Source organism: Sturnira hondurensis, unplaced genomic scaffold (assembly GCF_014824575.4).
Source record: "Sturnira hondurensis isolate 20B ecotype Veracruz unplaced genomic scaffold, ASM1482457v3 Scaffold0010128, whole genome shotgun sequence".
Classification (NCBI taxonomy): domain Eukaryota; kingdom Metazoa; phylum Chordata; class Mammalia; order Chiroptera; family Phyllostomidae; genus Sturnira; species Sturnira hondurensis.
In genome coordinates, this window is record NW_028082759.1 from 18,142,319 (window position 1) to 18,163,150 (window position 20,832).

General features: G+C 40.2%; 1 protein-coding gene and 1 pseudogene across 2 annotated transcripts in view; both read left to right on the forward strand.

The window, feature by feature from the left end:
* The window catches only part of ELF2 (E74 like ETS transcription factor 2), an 87,847-nt gene that overhangs the window by 5,826 nt on the left and 61,189 nt on the right, over positions 1 to 20,832 (forward strand). For both annotated transcript variants that reach the window (XM_037058503.1, XM_037058504.1), the window contains exons 2-3: positions 15,230 to 15,312; positions 16,811 to 17,046. In XM_037058503.1, the coding sequence (XP_036914398.1) occupies positions 16,975 to 17,046 (72 nt within the window). In that variant the 5' untranslated portion in view covers positions 15,230 to 15,312; positions 16,811 to 16,974. The remainder of the gene's footprint in view (positions 1 to 15,229; positions 15,313 to 16,810; positions 17,047 to 20,832) is intronic.
* LOC118995333 (non-histone chromosomal protein HMG-14-like) lies at positions 6,288 to 6,849 on the forward strand (annotated as a pseudogene).

Here is a 20,832-nt window from a genome sequence, read left to right on the forward strand (position 1 = left end):
TACAAACCTTATACTTAAAAGATTATTTTGTTGGGGTGAGAACACTTAACATGAGCTCTATCCTCCTAACTTTCCAAGGGGTACACAATACAGTATTGTTAAGTATAGGCACAATGTTTTATAGCAGATCTCTGTATTTGGCAGATTCCATTATGATCCTAGTTCGTTCAGAGGTTTGTTTGTTTTTTAATCATGAATGGGCATTGGACTTTGTCAAATGCTTTATTCACACCTGGTAGCGTGACTGTCATAGTTTGCCTAGGACTGTCCTGCTTTTAGCACTGAAAGTCTTGCGTCTTGGGAAAACCCACGTTTCTGGACAAACCAGTATGGTTGGTCACACTGGTGTCTGAGATGACTATGTGCTTTCTGCTTTCATTAGATCAATATGGTGTAGCATGTTAATTGATTTTCAGATAATAAACCAGCCTTATATTCCTGAGGTAAATCTCACTTGGTCACAGTATGTAACTTGTACGTTGCTGGATTTAGTTTGCTAATGTGTAGTTGAACATTTTTGTAGCTATATTTTTGAGAGCTACTGGTCTGTAGTTTTCTTTTCTTGTGATGTCTTTGGGTTTTGTAACAATAATACTAGCCTCATAGAATGAATTAAGAGGTGCTTCCTCCACGTGTGAGAGTTTGTGAAGGATTGGTATTATTATGTCCTTGCATATATTTGATAGAATTCACTAGCAAAAACATCTGGGCCTGGTTTTTCCTTTTTGTGACAATTTTAAACTACCAATTTCTTTTATTTTTTAAAAAGATTTTATTTTTTTAATTTTAGAGCGAGGGGAAGGGAGGAAGAAAGAGAGGGAGAGAAGCAATGTGCAAGAGAAACATCCATAGTTTGCTTCTTGCATGCCCCCAACTGGGGACCTGGCCCACAACTCAGGCATGTGCCCTGACTGGGAATCGAACCAGTGACCCTTTGGTTTGCAGGCCCACACTCATTCACTGAGCCATGCCAGCCAGGGCTAAACTACCAATTTCTTTACTTATTATAGGTCTATTCCAGTTTTCTGCTAATTTAAAGTTAATTTCAGTAATTGCATGTCTATGGATTTGTCCATTTCCTATAAGCTATTTAATATTTTTGACATACAGTTAATAATATTCCTGTATGTTTTTAATTTTGTTAGTGTAGGTAGTGATGTTTTTCTTTAATTTGTAATATTGGTAGCATGTGTCTTTTCTCTCTTTTACTTGGTCATTCTAGCTAAAGGTTTGTCAATTTTGCTCTCATCAAAGAAACAAGTTCTTTGGTTTTGGTTCAATTGTTTTTTCTGTTTTCTATTTCAATAATTTCCACTGTAATGTTTATAATATCTTCTACTTGCTTTGGGTTTAGTTTGCCTTTTTTTTTTTTAGTTTTTTGAAGTAGAATCTAAAGTTATTTTTTTTAAAGATTGATTTATTTTTTAGAGAGGGGAAGGGAGGAAGAAAGAGAGAGAGAGAAACACCAATGTCTCTCTCATGGTTGCCTGTCACATGGCCCTCACAGGGGACCCGGCCCGCAACCCAGGCATGTGCCCTAACTGGGAACCAAACCTGTGACCCTTTGGTTCGCAGTCTGCGCTCAATCCACTGAGCTATGCCAGCCAGGCCTAGAATCTAAGGTTATTGATTTGAGATCATCCTTTCTTGCCTAGGAATTGAAGTTATAAATTTTCCTGCAAACACTGATAGCTGCACCCCATACATTTTTATTTTTTAAAGATTTTATTTATTTAAAATATTTTATTTACTTACTTTTATTTTATTTTTGGTTTGCAGGCCTGTGCTCAATCCACTGAGCTACACCAGCCAGGGCTCCAATTTTTTTATTTTATTTTTAAAAATATTTTGTTTAGTTTTAGAGTATGGGGAAGGAAGGGAGAAAGGAGAAGGGAAACATCAATGTGCAGTTGCCTTTCACGCCCTCTGCTGGGGACTTGACTCTCAACCCAGGCATGTGCCCTGACTGGAAATCGAACCGGCAACCTTTTGGTTCACAGTCTGGCACACAATCTGCTGAGCCACACCAGCCAGGGCTTAGTTATAAATATTTTCTAGTTTCCTTTGTGATTCCTTCTTTGACTCATAGATTATTTAGAAATGTATTGCCTATGTTCCAGTTAATTTTTCCAGGTTTCATTGTTGTTGATTTTTAATTTAATTCCCCTGTAGTAGGAAAACACATTTTTAATGATTTTTCTCATTTTTAATTTATTGAGACATATTTATGGTTTAGTATGTAATCTGTTCTGAGGAAATGTTCCATCTGTGCTGGAAAAGAATATACAGGGTCCAGCAGAAGTAACACCTGCTTGAGTGTGATATTGCTGTGTTACAGAATTACATGCTTACAATTTTGTAATAAAAAATTTTGTAGTAAAAAGCGGGTGTGATTTGGGCCAGCCCCTGTGTATTCTGCTATTGTTGTTCATAGTGTTCTGTAGGTGACAGGTCAAGTTTGTTGATAGTTTTCAAGCCTTCTGAGTCTGTACTGATTTTCTGTCTAGTTATACCAATTATGTAGAGGGAGATAGGTAACTATTATTGAAGTGTCTATTTTTCTTTTTAGTTCTATTAATTTTTGCTTGATGTTTTTAGGATACTGGTAATAGATGTGGTATATAAATATAATTGTTTTATCTTATTGATAAATTGACATTTTCATCATTATGAGAGATCCGTATTTATTTGTAGTAATATTTTGTCTGGTATAAGTGTGGTCACTCTAGTTTTCCTTTTCTTTTTCTTTTTAAAGATTTTATTTATTTATTTTTTAAAGCAAGGGGAAGAGAAGAAGAAAGAGAGGTAGAGAAACATTAATGTGTGGTTGCCTCTCATGAGCCCCCCACCAGGGATCTGGCCTGCAACCCAGGCATGTGCTCTGGCTGGGAATCGAACCTGCAACTATTTGTTTTGCAGGCCCACACTCAATCCAGTGAGCTACACCAGCCAACTAGATTTTTTTTTAGTTATTTTCTTAGGTTACTCTAGGAATTAGAATATGTATATTACTTTATCACAGTCTACTCCAGATGGACTATTTTTGGTAAAATATAGAAACTTAGTTTCATTTTCTCCCCTCTCCTGTCTGTTAGTATTGTATACGTTATATATGTATGTATTAGAAGCCCAGCAATACAGTTTTATGATTTTTTGCAGTTGTGTGTCTTTTTAAAAAGTTAAAAGGTGCCCCAGCTGGTGTGGCTTAGTGGATTGAGTGCCAGCCTGTGAAACTGAGGGTCGCTGGTTCTATTCCCAGTCGGAACACGTGCCTGGGTTTCAGGCCAGGTCCTCAGTTGGGGGCCCGTGAGAGGCAACTACGCTCTGTTGTTTCTCTCCCTCTCTTTCTCCTTCTCTTCCCCACTCTCTAAAGGTAAATGAAATCTTTTAAAAAATTAAAATAAAATAGTTTAAAATATTTAAACTTTTATATTTGCATGTATATTTAACTTTTAATGTGGTCTTTATTTGTATGTTTGTGTGTGTGTGTGTGTTGAATAACAGTCTGGTTATTTCTTTTAGCATGATGGACTTCTTTAAGGATTTCTTGTATGACAAGTCTGTTATCAATGGATTATCTTAGTCTTTGTTTTTTGGGGATTGTTTGTATCTTCTTTTTAAAGATTTTATTTATTTTTAGAGAGTTGAAGAGAGGGAGAAAGAGAGGGAGAGAAACATCAATGTGTGGTTGCCTCCTGCATGCCCCTTACAGGGGACCTGGCCTGCAACCTAGGCGTGTGCCCTGACTGGGAATCAAACCAGTTTGGTTCGAGGCTGGCACTCAATCCACTGAGCCACACCAGCCAGGCGGATTGTTTTTATCTTGTCCTTATTTTTCAAGAATAGTTTTTCTGGTATAGAATTCTTTATTTTTATTTATTTATTTATTTATCTTTAGAGGGGAAGGGAAGGAGAGAAGGAGAGAAATATCAATGTATGGTTGCCTCTTGTGAGTTCCCTGCTGGGAACTGGCCTGCAACCCAGGCATGTGCCCTGACTGGGAATCGAACCGCGGTTCTGTGGTTCGCAGGCCCGTGCTCAATCCACTGAGCTATGCCAGCCAGGGCTGGTATAGAATTCTTTATTAAAGATTTTTTCTCTTTCAGCTCCTTGTGTATGTCATCTCCTGCTTTCTGGTCTCCATTGTTTCTGATGAGTTGTTTTTCTCTGTGCTTTCAAGATTTTTTCTTTGGTTTTCAACAGTTTTACTATGATGTGTCTAGGTGTGGATCTCTTCATGTATATTCTTTTTTGGAATAACTAAACTAAAATCTATAGATTAGTACTTTTCAACAATTCAGTAAGTTTTGAATATAATTTCTTTAAATATTTTTTCTGTCCTTTCCCCCCTCTCCTTTTCTTTTGGGATTTCCTTACATGGATATTGATATGACCTGGCACGCAACCCAGCTATGTGCCCTGAGAGGGAATCAAACCGGCAACTTTTCAGTTTGCAGGAGGACACACAATCCATTGAGCCACAGCAGTCCGGACTGAGTAAAATTTTCGAAGATAAACTACCCTGTCAAAGTACCACTACTGGTTATTAAAACCAAAAATCTATGGTTTTTATAATGTGAACAGTAAAGGCTAATATTTCCTTTTATAATGCCATAAGTATTTTTAATATTGAAAATGTACCTTTCAGTAGGGAAACCAAACATGTTTCAGATAGAACAGATATATCAAATCAACCCAGATAAGAGTAACTCCGGAACAACACAGGTTTGAAATGTATAGGCCCACTTATATGTGGGGGGTTTTTTTTTTCAGTAAAAATGAAGAGTACTGTAAATATATCATCTCTTCTTTATGATTTTCTTAACATTTTCTTTTTTCCTAGCTTACTTTGTTATAAGAATAATATATAACATACAAAATACATGTTAATTAACTGTTTTCGCTCCTGGCCTGGCTTCTTCTAGTCCACAGCAGGGAGTCAAAAGTTCTGTTCCGATTTTTACCTGTGTTGGGGTCCACACCCCAGGCCCTTCATTGTCCAGGGCTCAACTAGCTGTATACCATAATTTGGAAGGTATTTTTAAATTGCTCCAATTCTTTTAAAATTTATTTTATCTTTTAAATTAATTATTTATTTATTTTTAGAGAGAGGGGAAGGAAGGGAGAAAGAGAGGAAGAGAAACATCCATGTGTAGTTGCCTCTTATGTGGCCCCTACTGGGGACCTGGCCTGCAACGACTGGGCATCCGACCAGTGGCCCTTTGGTTCACAGCCGGTGCTCAATCCACTGAGCTACACCCACCAGGGCGCTTCAATTCTTTTTTTTTTAAATTCAGTATTCATTTACATAGTGCATATCTCATAAAGTTTGGGGGGTAATGAAGTTTCAGTGGAAGGCAGATTCTCCCAGCTCTGTCTACCTCTGTCTACCTCTGTCCACCTCCCCTGGGGGGAGGTGGACTCTGGAAGTCCTTGGGGACCGGACTCTGAATGGCAGATGTTCCCATCTCTTGCCAAAGAAGTGCCACCCTCGTTCTTCTCCACTGCTTTGCTTGGTGAAGGTGATGCTGACTCAACTGGTGTGCAGTGGGAAGGACTGTCGCATGCCTCCGTCACTCTTTAGGAGCAGTACTTCCTTCCAACATTCATGAGTGGATTGAATGGAGCAAAAGCCTCATTTCTGAATTCTCCATTCAAAACAAAATGGTTTTCTAATTTTCTCTCTGGCACCTTATAACATTTAAACTAGTTACATGTTGCTTCTCAATAACCTGGTTCTTTCTTTTTTTTCTTGTCGTTCTCTCTCTCTCTCCTTGCCCAAGGCTGTGTTTATTGATTTTAGAGAGAGATGAAGCCCCAGCTGGGCTGTTTGCGGGGGTTGGGGCGGGGTGGGGGTGCCCTGATGGGGAATCAAACCCACGGCCTTTCTGTGTATGGCAAGGATCCCACCAACTGAGCCATCCGGCCAGGGCTGGCTTGCACTTAACACCATCAATATCATGACATTTTCAGGCTTCTGGAACATGGACTTGGATAGCAATTAATGTTATCCGTTTCACCCTGATCAGTAAGAGCCAGACATTCCGAGGATCTTCACAGGCATAACCTCTACGTGAGGCAGACCATCTGCACCCCTGTCTCGGACACCAGTGTGATCAGCATCTGCACAGCAACCTGTGCGCTCAGCTTCTCCATGGGGTCTCCCCCAGTCTGAGGGCGGGCATCCTGATTCCACAGACACCTCCTGTGCGGGAAAGGCATTCGCCACGTGGTGTACCTTGCCATCCTTTCTGTCTTGTTTAATGGGATTCAGTGGCTTCCCCACGATGATCTCCATTTTAGCATTTGTCCACCAAGTTCTTTGAACAACCATAGTAAACAAATTGTTGCATTCATCAGAGCGGGAGAAGCGGTAGCGGCCAGGCAGTCTGGCTTTGCAAAGGTACCCCGTGCGCCCCGGCCTGGCCCCCAGGCACCCGGAGCGCGAGCCTTGGCTACGCTGCCCAAGAGGAAGGTCAGCTCCGCGGAGGGGGCAGGGGGGCGGCGAAGGAGGAGCCCAAGAGGAGATCGGCGAGGTCAACAGCTAAACCTCCTGCGAAAGTGGAAACCAAGCGGAAAAAAGAGGCAGGAAAGGACAAATCTGAAGGCAAAAATGTGCAAATGAAAGGGAAAAGGGGAGCAAGGGGGAAACAGGCCCAAGTGGCTAACCAGGAACCTGAGGACGATCTGCCTGCGGAGCACGGAGAAACTGAAAATGAGGGGGGCCCAACCTCGTATGAAGCAGGAGAAAAAGAAGCCAAGCGTGATTAGTATCACGAACCATGTCTTACCAGTGGGCCCTGTCCCCCTTCTTGTACAATCCAGAGGAATATTTTTATCGACTATTTTGTAAATGCAAGTTTTTTAGTAGCTCTAGAAACGTTTTTAAGAAGGAGGGACTTCAGTCTCATCCCATTTTTTTAAAGTGTAAATGATTTTTTTAAGAGGTGAAATCATTTGCTGGTTGTTTATTTTTTGGTGCAACCAGAAAATCGTGGGATTTTGAATTGTGGGAGGCTTTGATTGTCTTGGGTGTCGGCTGAACATTCCGCAGGTGGGGCCGTTTTGGTATCCTGTGGTACAAAGCATACTAAAGGGCAGTTTGGAACCAGTGGTGCGTTTGCTATGGCTTGAACACTTGAAATTACTTCTATTCCCATGTCTTTGGTAGAAGTGTTTCCTAGAGAAAACCACTCCTTGACCTTGGCTCCCCCGTCAGGATTCTGTGCACTCTGTGACATCTGTGTCGGGGCAGTTCGGTTTTCCTAGTAACTTTGTTAATGGGCTGTGAAAGACTGAAAATTCAATGATGTAGTGCCTACAATATTGAATTGTCAGGCTTTGATGTAACAGTGTATCAGCATTTGTAGATAACTGGCACTTGCCACTCTATTAAGAAAATTAGCCCCCCAATTATTCCGGTGGGAAGTCACTGGAATAACTTCAGGAAAGAATCACAACTCCATGAGTTTACATTTTTGGTATGTGTGTTAAGATCTGTGTACAAATTGTTAAGACCTGTTTACAAATCAAAATGTTTGTGTACTTGCCCTCAGAGCAACCAATAAAGTTTCACTTGTGAAAAAAAAATTACTGTATTCATCATTCGTGCTCTCTTTGTAGGAATGCCGTCTTCCTCCATGGAGCCGACCTCCAGAGGAGGACCATTGGAGGGGGAGGTGCAGTGGGTGAGCAGCTTCATTCTCCAAGAAAAAGAGGTGGTAACGGGCCAGGGGCCTGCCCGTGCTCCAGTGGGTGGGTAGGCCGTGGCATGGGGTGGCCAGGGCTCTGTGCTCCGTCCCTCAAGCAAGCAGGCTAAGCTACTATAATTCTGTGCTAATATTGATTTATAATGTGCATCTGAATATATTTCTTGCCCCTTTATTCACTAGACATTTATGCTGACTATATTCAGAGTTGTGTCTATGGTTAAAAGGTGCTCACTTTTTCTGCAGAGCAATTGAAAGTAGTTTAACAAAGGATGCACGCGGGCATACTTGGGGTTATTGCCCTCCGCAGATGTTCTGCTTTCTACTAATCCTCCAGCAAATATATTCCTATGACTGGCTTCAATGTGTTGCTTGATTTATTGTGGTGATCTGGAGCCAACCCCGCAGTGTCTCTGCTGTGTGCCTGTAGGTATTAGAATAAGGGAGAAGAAGGAAACTAGGGGTAAAGCTGTGGTCTGCTCTGTGCCGGACACTGTTTTGGGAGGTGCCTGTGCGATGGCGACGACAACAGCCGTGGGCCGGCTCTGACGGAGCTCGTGCTCTGGGCTGTGTTGGCGGAGTGGGCAGAAGATCTGCTGTAAGCGTTGGACAGTCGTCCCCCCCCTTGTTCACGGTCGTGCTTTCCGTGGGTTCCGCTGCCTGCGGTTCAGGGTGGTTCAAAGTATTACATGGAAATATACACAGAGAAACAATTCCTGAGTTTAAACGGTGCGCTGTTCCGAGTGGCATGATGAAATTGGAAGCTCCCGCCCTGTCCAGCTCTGAGGCGTCAGTCATCCCTCTGTCCACCCCTTGTCCAGCATGTCCCTGTCCCTTTGTCATTGAGCAGCCCACTGTCAAGTTACCACAGTGCTCGGTTCAAATCACCCTTATTTTACTTTATGATTGTTTCATTTTATTGTTGTTAACCTCTTACTGTGCCTGATTTTAAGTTAAACTTTATCAGAGCTATGTATGTAGAGGAAAAAGAGTAAATATTTTCTAGGGCTATTGGTGGTTTCAGGCATCTGCTGTGAGTCTCAGAGTATCTCCCGCTGGGGATAAGTGGGGACTACTGTAAATGAAAGTCTCATTTTCTACTTTGTTACAGGGGAATGTCAAAAAGTTTATAAAATCCAGACAATTAAAAATTATTGTTTATTTTCTAAAATCTTTAATGTCCTTGATACCACTCACTTAGGGTAAAGCTAATCTGTTTGGTACCCAAGCTAACATTAATTTGCTTTATTGGATTATGAATGCGGCCAAAGAACAAAACCCCAACACTTTCTAATCTGCTCATTTTATGGTGTACAGGCTTCTACTCAGCCTTAATCAATACTCAAAGGTCAAAGTCCCAATGTTTTTATGAGTAACCTGGCCAAATTTTGAGTATTTTTATTTATAACCTTATAGTGGATACAATTTAGATGCATGAATAAAAAAGTAGGTTTTTCTTATAAAACTCAATTCTGTGTTAAACATGTAATACTCTAAACTCGAAATTTTATGCTTGTTTCAACTTAATTTTAGAATATAATGAGAAAGAACTAGAAAGTGTATTCATTTTAAAAAGGATTAGTGAATGTTTTCATCTTACACTTTTGTTCTCTAATAGTGTGCTTAAATAAACTTTCAGAGAGGTGCATTTTTTATGTTTTATTTCATAACCTGGATAAGTTGAGAATGCTCCAGGAAGTCTGCGTACATGAGTCTTTACGTCGTATTTGGACTCGGAGATGCTGTTCTTACCATGTCCTGTCCAAGCACTTCATGACATCACTCCATAATGATAAAGCATTTTAAACCTTCCTTATATTACAGGGGGGAAGGATGGTGTCGACATCCTCTTCGTTCCAGATCATTACAGTTTCTGAGATTTCAGGAAGTTAAATAACTTGCTCTGCAGAAAACAGTTAATACAGCAGGTTTGAAACTGTTGGCCTTAGAAAGGCCTGCTTGCGAGGTTGGCCCTTGGCTGGTGGTACCTGGGAGCCCGGCTCTCGGGCGTTCCCAGGAACTGATAAGGGTGACTCACTGCACCTCGGCTGTTGGTGCGAACAGTGTGGTTTATGTGGAACACCTGCTTTCCTTCCGGGAGTCTGGAAGTTTGGGAGACACGAGGCAGAGGGTGCCCGGGACCTGCCTGCCGTGAAGCCTCAGGAGCCCCTGGGGCTCCTGAGCGGAAAGGTTGCCCGCATCCTGGCGCATTTTCCTTGCGGGCGGAGGAGTGAGCTCTGCCCGACCTCTCCAGGGAAGGAGAGGGCGCAGGGAGCTTGCACATGGACTCTCCCTGATTCCACCTGCGTCTTTTTCCTTTTTCACCTGCTGTGTATATCCTTAACTCTAGCCACGAGTACGGTGATATGCCGAATTCTGAGAGACCCCTGACGTACCTCTTCAAGACTAAAAGATTCTGCCCTGCCAGGGCTGGGGATTTGTGTTTTAACCTGGAAGAACTTTATTTCCCTTTGGCCAGTGATTAGAGTCCAGGTACAGTGGAGATGATGATATTTCGTCCTTCAAATAAAAATAATCAATGCAGGTGTGCATTCTTCCATTCATTACGTGTTCTGCTGGCCCTGTAGTGCCCGTGTTCCAGGCCCTGGGGAGGAAGCTGTAGGCCTGTGGCCTAATTAGGTGAAGGGAGATGATCTTGCAAACAGTTTAATGGGAGTGTAGGTGCGCTTTTCCCTCTGGCAGCTTTTACAGGGGTCTTTTCGCTTAGCACTATGAAAACGTTTATGTTTCGGTTCCAGGTAGTTCTTTGACTTGAAATGTGGACAAATTTGAGTTAGGATGTAAGGCCTATATCTAAGAATCGTTTCTTGCTAATAAGGAATTGCAGGCTAACAGTTCTTTCTAAAAAAATGAATAAAATACTAATGCATGCAACCCACAGATGAATATTGAGAACACATGAAGAGAAAGAAGCCAGTCACAAAAGTCCACATATTATGTCATTCTGCTTACACGAAATAGCCAAAACAAGTGGATCTCTAGACGTAGAGAGGGTAGTGGTTGCCAGGGACCAGGAATTGAGGAAGGATGGGGAGTGTGTGCGCCGAAAATGTTCTAAAATTAGATGGTGGTGCTACCATACAGCTGAAAACCATGGAATTATATACTTTAAGTAGATGAACTTATATGGCCATTATATCTCAATAAAGCTCTTTAGCAAAACGGTAAATGCGCGTGTAGCCTTGCGGGATGTTGCCGAGTCCCCCTCACAGTGTTGTGTCAGTTCGCTTCCCGGCAGCCACAGTCAGCTTGCACAATTTACCGACAACAATATGACACATTTTATTTCATTTTTATCAATTTGACAGGTGAGAGAAATGGTATACCATTTTTTTTTTAATTTTCATTTTTCCAAAATTTTCATTTTTGAAAATGTATTTGAATACCTTTTCATATGTTTAAAGGTCATTTTTATATGTTTTTGTGAATTGTATATTTCTCCTGAGGTTTTTTTGGTCCTTTATTCCTCTATTTTAAGTGCTCTCAAATATATTAGTAATATTAGCCCTTTGTGTTGCAGTGTCCTGTTTCTTTTTTTTAAATTTTTATTTATTTACCTTTGGAAGGGAAGGGAAGGAGAGAAGGAGAGAAATATCAATGTATGGTTGCTTTTGGTGTGTCCCCTGCCGGGAACTGTCCTGCAACCCAGGCATGTGCCCTGACTGGGAATCAAACTGCAGTCTTCTGGTTCGCAGGCCCACGCTCAGTCCACTGAGCTACACCAGCCAGGGCTGTAATGTCCTATTTCTAATATCATAGAATGAGTTTTCCTTGTTGTCCTTTGTATAAATAAGATCGTAAAGCGACTTTTTGATGATAATGTGGTCTGTACTCTAAGCAACTAAATTATTGTACGAGCAGAATTTACTTTGGGGTGGTACTTAGGTTTGTTATTATTTCACATAGTTTTTCTTCAGTTCTGAGAATTCATTTAGTATTTATTATTCACAGTTGTTTCTCTTATTGCTACACCATTTTCACCCTTCCTTCTCTAAGTCCCTGACCTAAGGGTGTCCCCCTTCTGAAGTCTCTCTAGAATGCCCCCAAAGCCAACTTGGGCGTTCCTTCTTGACCTCCCCTCTGGACTTTGTAGTTTTCTTTATGGCGTTGACACTGTACTTGCATCTGTGTGTTTCTCCTTACTCTACACTCTAAGCTGTTTGAAGGCTGAGTCTTGACCTCATTTTGGTATTCCTGGCGTAGTGCTGTTCAGTGTGTACTAGGTGCTCAATAAACATTACTGGGAGAACTGGTACAGTAAGAGGTAGGAAAGAGGTGATGTCATTGTAGGGAGAATGTTGTCTCTGGAGGGCAGGTGGAATCGGAGTGAACAAAGAGGACATTCCTGGTGACAGAAGAGCACCAGCAACGGGAGGCGGGTTTGAAAGACCCCGGTGTGTGCAGTGAACAGTGAAGTATGCGTCTGACTGGGGCATGTTCGCTTATTCTTGCATTCAGCACATCTTGACTCTGTCCATACTCTGTGAAAGGCACTGGACTGGGTGGTTAAATCGCGGGTCTTAAACACCGGGACACACAGATTTTTAAAACTTGGCGCCTTTGGAATGTAGCAGGGAGTCGATTAAGGAAGTGAAGAGAGCACTGAAGGAAAGGCATGGGTGTTGGGCTTGGTGTGGTTGATGGGACGTGGAATGATCTACTGGAGGCTGTTATTTCATGGATGTTTTTAGTGAGGGAGGCATATAATGTGATTGGGGGAAGAGAATAATAGAAAATGACATTGAACTTGGAGGGGGTGAGGTTGCATTAAAGCTGAGGCTTTTAAGACAGCTAGGAATTGGCCCAGTGTGGAAGCAGGGGAAGAATGTTAAAGACAAGAGGGAAGACTATAGGGAACTACAGATGGTTGTGGTAAAAAGTTAGATGGAGGGGCCCTGGCTGGGTAGCTCAGTAGGTTAGAGCATCATTCCGATATGCGGAGGTTGCAAGGTTCGATCCCCAGTCAGGGTACATACAAGAAGTAACCAATGAATGCATAAAGAAGTGGAACAACAAATTGATGTTTCTCTTTCCTGCATGTGTTCTCTCTCTCAAAATTAAAAAAAGTTAGATGGAGGAACTAAAGGAAGGTGAGGCGGGACAAGTGAGCATGGCTTAGATACATGATTTTCATACCTGAACACAGCAGAATGAACGCTTCATAATTTCTGAAAATAGACGCAGGCCTCTAAGGTTTGTTCCTGCTAAATCAGGATGCTTGCAAAGAAGTTGGGACTTCACCTTGCAGGTGATGAGGAGCTACTGAAGACTTGGGAGGGGCCTGACATTACTTTGTCTCAGATCACCCTGATACTGCTGTAGACGGACTGGCAGTGAGGCGGGAGTAGAGGCAAAGAGACACATTTGGAGGCTCTTAACAATACAGAGGGATGATAACAAGGACTTCAGTGAGGACAGAGGGCGTGAGACTGTAGAGAAGCGGTCAGCAGGGAGAGCGCGATGGTGTCAACGGGAAAAGGAGTCTTGGATCTCGGTGTCATGGGTGATTTGTGTGGGCTTTGGGGTAACTGAGCACAATAGGAGAAGGTAAATGAGTCTAGGTTGGGACATACTGGACTTCTGTTACCACACTTTTCTCCGTTCCATTTAATGGTGCTTTTAATGGCCCTTCCTCCAGCTATACCTTTCCCAATGAGATTAGGATTTGGCGGAGGGGTGGGGCAGGCAAGGGAACTAGTCCATCTGGTACCCATTTCTAAATCAAGTTCTAAGCATTTGGACCCTTGCCCGTGTGGTGCTTGATGGGTCTCTTTTCTCATTCTTTCCTCTCTTGACCATTCTACATGTATGGGCTTCTCTAGGCCTAAGGGGTGGCCAAAGGGTAGCAGTTTGCAGGCATGTGGACAGAGCCTGAGATGGCCACATGGCTGTATATGAGGCCCCTTGTAGTATGGAGTGGAACCAAAGTTGGGAAGAGAGAAAATGTTCAGGCTGCAGGCCAGGTAGGGGTAGGGTAATGATTCTCCCATGCCCCCGATAGAACTTGAGCCTGAGAAGTCCAACCTAGCCTTTTAGGTTGTTATAAATGTGTATGTCAAGACAGGAAGGTAGAGTAAGAATTTAAGAGCTTGTTAGCTTGATATATAACTTCAAAATACAGGGTCTGGCAGAAGTAAGGCCTGCTTGAGTGTGGTTGGTAGGGTAATAATAAGGCTGTAATAATTTTTTAAAACATTTTAAACAGATTTTTTTAGATTATTTATTTATTTATCCTTAGAGGGGAAGGGAAGGAGAGAGGGAGAGAAATATCAATGTATGGTTGCCTCTCATGAGTCCCCTGCTGGGAACTGGCCTGCAACCCAGGCATGTGCCCTGGCTGGGAATCGAACCGTGATTGTGTGGTTCGTAGGCCCACGCTCAATCCACTGAGCTACACCAGGCAGGGCGAGGCTGTAATAATTTATAGTTTTAATTTGAACATTTTACCTAAAATGTCATGGTGTGCTTGAGCTTGATATTGTTGTTACAGAATTACATGCTTATGATTTTGTAATAAAAGCTTTTCTAATAAAAAGGGGGCATTATTTGTGCTGGACCCTATGTTATGCATATGGTATGTGGGCTTCCATTTGTAGTCTTGCTCCAAGCTCCTTGAAAATTAGTGTGGGTCTGTAAGAGGACATTGAAAAGAAGGAGCCAGAGAGGGAGAAAGGAATTCAAGATAGAGTTTCAAGAAGGGTATGAGGAACAGTGTCAGGGAAGACAGACATGTATCCATTGGATGTTGCAACCAGAATTTAATAAAAATTTCTGCTGGTAGTGATGGATGACAAACTTCTCTAGGAGGAGGAGTACCTGAGAAATTGGGAAGTGGAGACAAATTATAGACCGTTTTTCTTCTAGGACATTATCTGAGAGAGGAACTAGAGTGGCAGGTGGAGGGAGGGGTAGACAGGGTCACGGAGGGGGACTTTTCCATGTTGAAGATGAGAGAGTCTTGTAAATGTTTAGATGTTGAGGAAAGGACCCGCTGTTAACAAAGGAAAAAGAGGACATAATTGATGGAGCAAGGCCGGAGCTCCAGTGCGTAGGTCAGTGGGTTAACCTTGAAAGGAGGAGGGCTTTTGAAGAGGCTTGGGAGCAGGAAAGTGACTCATAGGCAGTAGTATGTCAGCACTGCTTGACAGTAGTTTTTGGGATTAGTTTTTAAAAACTTGATTCTATATTCCTACGGATCAGGGCTTATACCTGCAGCCACTTGAAAGGTAAGCCCTAATATGAGACATAGGCTATGTATGTTGAGTCTGTCCTTACTTAGTAATTGTTATTGAGTGCTGACTTGCATTTTAAGTTTCATAAAAACTTCTGATTCCTCAATAGCCTAAAATAATTTGTTATTATATTTATTATATAATGTGTGTCATCAGGATTTGGAGATGGTTTGTAATAAGTACATAGTGTCTGAATCAAACCTAATTTGGGCAAAAAATATTTTTAATAGAATTATATTAATACTGTCTTTTTCCCCCCACTACTAGTTCCAGAGAACTGCTGGTTTGTTTTAGCTCTTGGCAAGTTGTGAAAATAGTGAAGGATGCTTAGACTACTTAACATTAAAATTGTAAGTAAAATTTATTTCTTCTATTATCTGTGTGTTTAGAAAATAGAAACTGAAAACTGTCATTACCCTATATGATAATGCTGAGCTTCAGTGTGTGGGATTGTGGGTTTTTATTAATTTTTATTCTTGAGATACAAATCCTCCATTTTCTTTTGATAAGATCAGAAAGGAGATTAAAAGTACTGAGTGGTCTTAGGTAGTGAGGTGAATCTTCTGCTTTTTATTTTCAGGTATTTCTTTTTATTGTAGGAGTGTATGGAAATTCTTTTTTTTTTTAAAGATTTTATTTATTTATTTATTTATTTATTTATTTATCTTTAGAGGGGAAGGAGAGGGAGAGAAACATCAATGTATGGTGGCCTTTTGTGCATCCCCTGTTGGGACTTGGCCTGCAAGGAACCAGTCTGCAACCCAGGCATGTGCCCTGACTGGGAATTGAACCGCGATCCTCTGGTTTGCAGGCCCGTGCTCAATCCATTGAGCTACACCAGCCAGGGCTCTGGAAATTCTTTATTATTTTATTTTCCTATCTGTATGGTACCAGTAGCTAAACTTAGCAGTGGACATAGTATTAATGAATTTATTTATTAGATATGTATTTTCTCTTTATACTTAATTTTTTGCATTCTTTAATTTTTATATGAAAAAACCCTGTTAGAAATAAATCTCTAATTTCTCTATGAAAAGTTTAACACATACAAAATCAAAAACAGTGTGACTTTTTTAGGAATAATCTAGTGTGTGAGTATAGATGATACACATATTGACATTTCTCTCTACGGGAGGAAGAGTTATGTTTACTTGAAATCGTTTGCTATATTGCCTGTTGAACCAATAGCAACAAAACTATTGAGGAAAGAATGAAAAAATAATATTAAAGGCATTCCAAATGATTTCACTACTTTATTTTTAAACTACTCTATTTGAAAATATAAGCAACTGAAATTAGTCTCTTTTATGGTTCTGGTAGAGTATTGAAAATGTGGATACACGTGAGGTTGCTGCCATTGCAAAAGACCCTAGTTATCCAAATAAATAGCCTAAATGAGCCAAAGAAAAAGAGTAAAATATTTACAAACCAATAAGTCTTTTAATTTGTAATATAGGAAAATAATTTTAAAAGTTGGCTCTGTCTAGCACATCTTATGTTTTTATATGCATAAAAGATTTTAAAATTTGCTATGAAAATATTTCAGGAATAAAAGCACATCTTCATAAAAAATAATTATAACATTTTACTTCTTAGAATGTAAATATCATAATGTCACGAATGTGCAGTAGCTTGGTCAGAACTTAGTTTCATTATGTTCATGAACTTGACAATACTAAGTAGAATGCTCATTACTGCCCTCTTTTGACCCAGGGCTGTATAAACCTATCTCCTTTTTTTTTTTTTTTTAGTTTATACAAAATGTTAACGATTAGATTGTAGAATAGACTGTACTTTATACCTTTCCTATATGTTTTTAATAACTTTTCAAATTCTCCCTCTTTTCAGGCTCTCTGGTTAATCATCTTTAGAAGACTGGATTTCTGGATATCTACTCCACTCCTGTATTGACTTTTAAGACATGATAATGCAAACCTATAATACGGGCAATCATCCATGAAGCATTAATTGCACTGATTAATAGCATTTCAAGCTTCCTCAGGGAATAAACAATGACATCAGCAGTGATTCACAGTGGAAATTCTGTTTCGGAGCTTTCCAGCCCTGGAGTAGAGAATCAAGAGGTTAGGCATCCAATGTTTTACATTATCATTTTTTTTCCTAGAGTCCATGTATGAAATGGTCTTAAAATTAATGGGAAACAAGTATTGGAGAATAGAAATGTATAGTGCATGAAACTGTGCGTGTACATGTTGTCTACGTGTCCTCATGTAGTTTACGTACTCGTAGTTTGAGGGAGTGTACTGCCCGGCTCACTGGAGTTGTTGGAACGTGGATATATGGGAATGAACTGGGAAAAAATGGAAAGAAAGAATGCTGTAGTATTAGTTGAGGATGTGATTTAATTTCTGATAAAATTTATTGGTTTGGATTATAGAGGGTTTAGGTATATACTGTACCTAAATTAAATTCATCTTAAATTAGAATTTTATATATCCTCTAGTTACAGTCTTAGTTTTGTTTTTTTTTTGTTATTTTGTTACATCCAATTCAGGGTGGGGGTTCCATCATATTTTAAGTGTGTGTGTGTGTGTTTAAGAATTTAGGTCATTTGTAAATCAGAAAATAAATTCAAGTTTTGAAATTTTTTTTAAAGATTTTATTCATTTATTTTTAGAGGGAAAGAGAAGGAGAGAAGGAGAGAAATATCAATGTGTGGTTGCCTCTCTTGGGTCCCCTGCTGGGACCTGGCCTGCAACCCAGGCATGTGCCCTGACTGGGAATCAAACCACGATCGTGTGGTTCGCAGGCCCACACTCAATCCACTGAGCCACACCAGCCATTCAGGTTTTGAAATTTTATACATGTAGAATTTCTTGCATTATTAGCATTTTTTGTTATTTTATTGTTACTGATAACATTAAAGAACAAGAGATGGGAGTAGAAAAATAACTACCAGAAATATATGGATTCCCAGGGCCTGGCTTCTGTTCCCACCATTCAATAAAGACTGAACATTGGGAAGGAGCTAAGTTACAATATAATAATGCTGTCGCACTAATGGACAAATATCTGATCAGTGGTGAGTCGGGGAAATGGAGAGTTGTCTGTGTTTGGAAAATCTGTTCTCCCTCTGTCCTGAGAGAGGATACTGCTGTTGCTGGCCCCGAGTGCCAGCAGAGTGGCATAGTGACAGGACTGAGAAGCAAGTTGGGACACTGGGCGTGTGCTCTGGAATCTGGATTCTTTTGCTTGCTTGCTTGGTGTCTGTTTGGTCTTCCAGCTAGGGGCAAATTCAGTGAAAAGGAGATAAAGCACAGGCTACTTGCTTGCCGTTTGTTCCCAGTGCTTGCTAACTCAAACGTTCCTGTCCTGTTGGAATCTAAAACTGGTTCAGAGCCCTTATGAGAAGGACTTAAGCAGCCAGGGTGTACTTCTCCTTTGAAGATTTACTTTCAGTGTGATCACTTGTAGGTGTGACTCACCAGAGAGACCAGGGACTTGGAGGACTTCCATCCATGTCGCCCAAACCACTTGTTGCTTCTTCAAGCGCTTTCTCTTTGCACTGTAGTTAAAAAATACTCTGTTGGTATTTTACCCTATAAAAAAAGCTGCCAGGGAGAATATTTTTACCATGTGCTGATTGGGGACCATCGATGTGGGGAAAGAGTACAACAGTTTATTTCCGGAAGACTCCTATTTTTCTGCCTTTATGTGGAACCCTGGATGTTCTTGGCCAGGAGAACTGATTATTATGGGAGAAAGAATCTGGTAAATTAAGTCATTTTACCAAGGCATTGTTGACTAAAGACTAGAGTGGCACCAGACTGGGGTAAACTATTCTTGGGTAACTTTGTCCTCATCAAATGTTAACTGACCACTTACCTGGTGTCAGGTACCTTTGTAGGCGCTAGGGGTAAACTATTTCAGAAGGGCTGTGAAAAATAAATCAAGGCTAGAGATGGATGGAGAGGTGGTGGGGGTATTTTAATTAAAGGGGACAGGGAAGGCTTCTCTGAAGAGGTGCTATTTTAGTTTAGACCTAAGTAAAGTAAGGAATTGGGCAAAAGAAACATCTGGGGAAAGCGAATTCCAGGAACAAAGAAAAGCCACTAGTATCTGAAATAATCTTCTAATTTTACAAAGGGAGTTTTAGAGACAGTACATTTGAAAGATTTTTATTTTATAAGCAACTTTTCAGGAATATATCTATAATGTCTATATTCTAAAATGTAGGGTGGGTTGAAAAAAATGACCTGTCAAAATTTTATAATCAGAGCTCCAGAATCTGAAGAAAAAGATAAATGTGTAAAAAGTTGTGGGTATTTGTTGTACACCAGAAACTCATATAATATTGTGTGTCAACTATAATTGAAAATAAATTTTAAAAGTACTTGGCCAAAAATAAAAAGTGGTGGGTATTTGAGGAGTTATTAATAAATTTTCAGGCTTTATTTTTTATAGCTATTTCTTATTATAGAAGTAATACAAAAAAGAAATATATTTTATAAAATTAGGATAATTGTTTCTGACAAAGATACCAAAAAAGTAAACTACAATCATACTTACTAGTATAGATGTAAAAATCATGCATAAAATAGTAATAAATATACAAAATGCAACTATATATAAAAATTCTGGTTTCTATGTAGGGTTTAGATATACAAACATAATTCAGTATTAAGAAAACAATATAATATATCTCCCTACTAATATGACATATAACATAAATGTTAGTAGGAATAAAATACTTCAGGAAATGGGATTTTATAAAATTTTATATCTATTCCTGATACAATTTTTTTCTTTTTTGTCTTGATTTTCCTCCTGACTTTTTAGGAAAACTTTTAATAATATAAATACAGGTGTATACTTTCTTAACATTATAAAAAATAACTGTTACATGCCCTGGCTGGTCTGGCTCAGTGGATTGGGTGCTGGCCAGTTAACCAAAGGGTTGCCAGTTCAATTCCCAGTCAGGGCACATGCCTGGGTTGTAGGTCAGGTCCCCAGTGGGGGTCTCATGAGAGGCAACCGCACATTGATGTTTCTCTCCCTCTCTCTCTCTCCCTACCCCTCCATCTAAAAATAAATAAATAAAATATTTTAAAAAGATAAATAAAATCTTTTTAAAAAAAAGAACTGTTACAAACAAACAGTCAAATCCTGTCTAATGATGAAGAACTAGAGTATTTTCCTTAAAATTGGAAAGGCAAGGAGTGTAGGCACTACCATTACTATTATAAATAGTTTTCTGGGATCAGGCAAGTTAATGAAAAAATATTATAAAGGAGACCAAATTATTATTTGTAAATAATGTGATTCTCTACTTAGGCAAATCAGGGGAATCCATGAAAACCCATTAGAACTAATAAAAGTTTGTCAGGTACAAAATTAACACCAAAAATACCCAGCTTTCTTTTGTAATCACTATAATTAGAGTAGATCATGGAGAATAAGATCCCTTTTTAGAAAATGGACAAAACATAAAATATTGAGGAATAAATAGATATCTGGAACTCATTTAAAGAAAACTGATACTGAAGTACATGAAAGAAGACTTTAATAAACAAAGAGATATACTTTACACTTGGATAGGAGAGATGGGAAGGGCCAGTGCTGAGGAGCAGGGGTTCCCAACCTCTGGGACGCAGGCCAAGGACGAGTACGAGGCCACACAGCAGGAGGTGACCTTGAACATGATGGGCTTGAATCATCCTCAGACCATCTCCCCAACAACCGCCCTGGTCTGTGGAAAAATTGTCCTCCATGAAACTGGTTCCTGGTGCCAAAAGGGTTGGGGACCGCTGCTGTGTAGGACGTCAGTTTCCTCCAGTTAATATATATATTTAATTCCATCCCCATCAAATGTTAGGTTCTGTAAACCTGATGATTGCATGGAACAATAA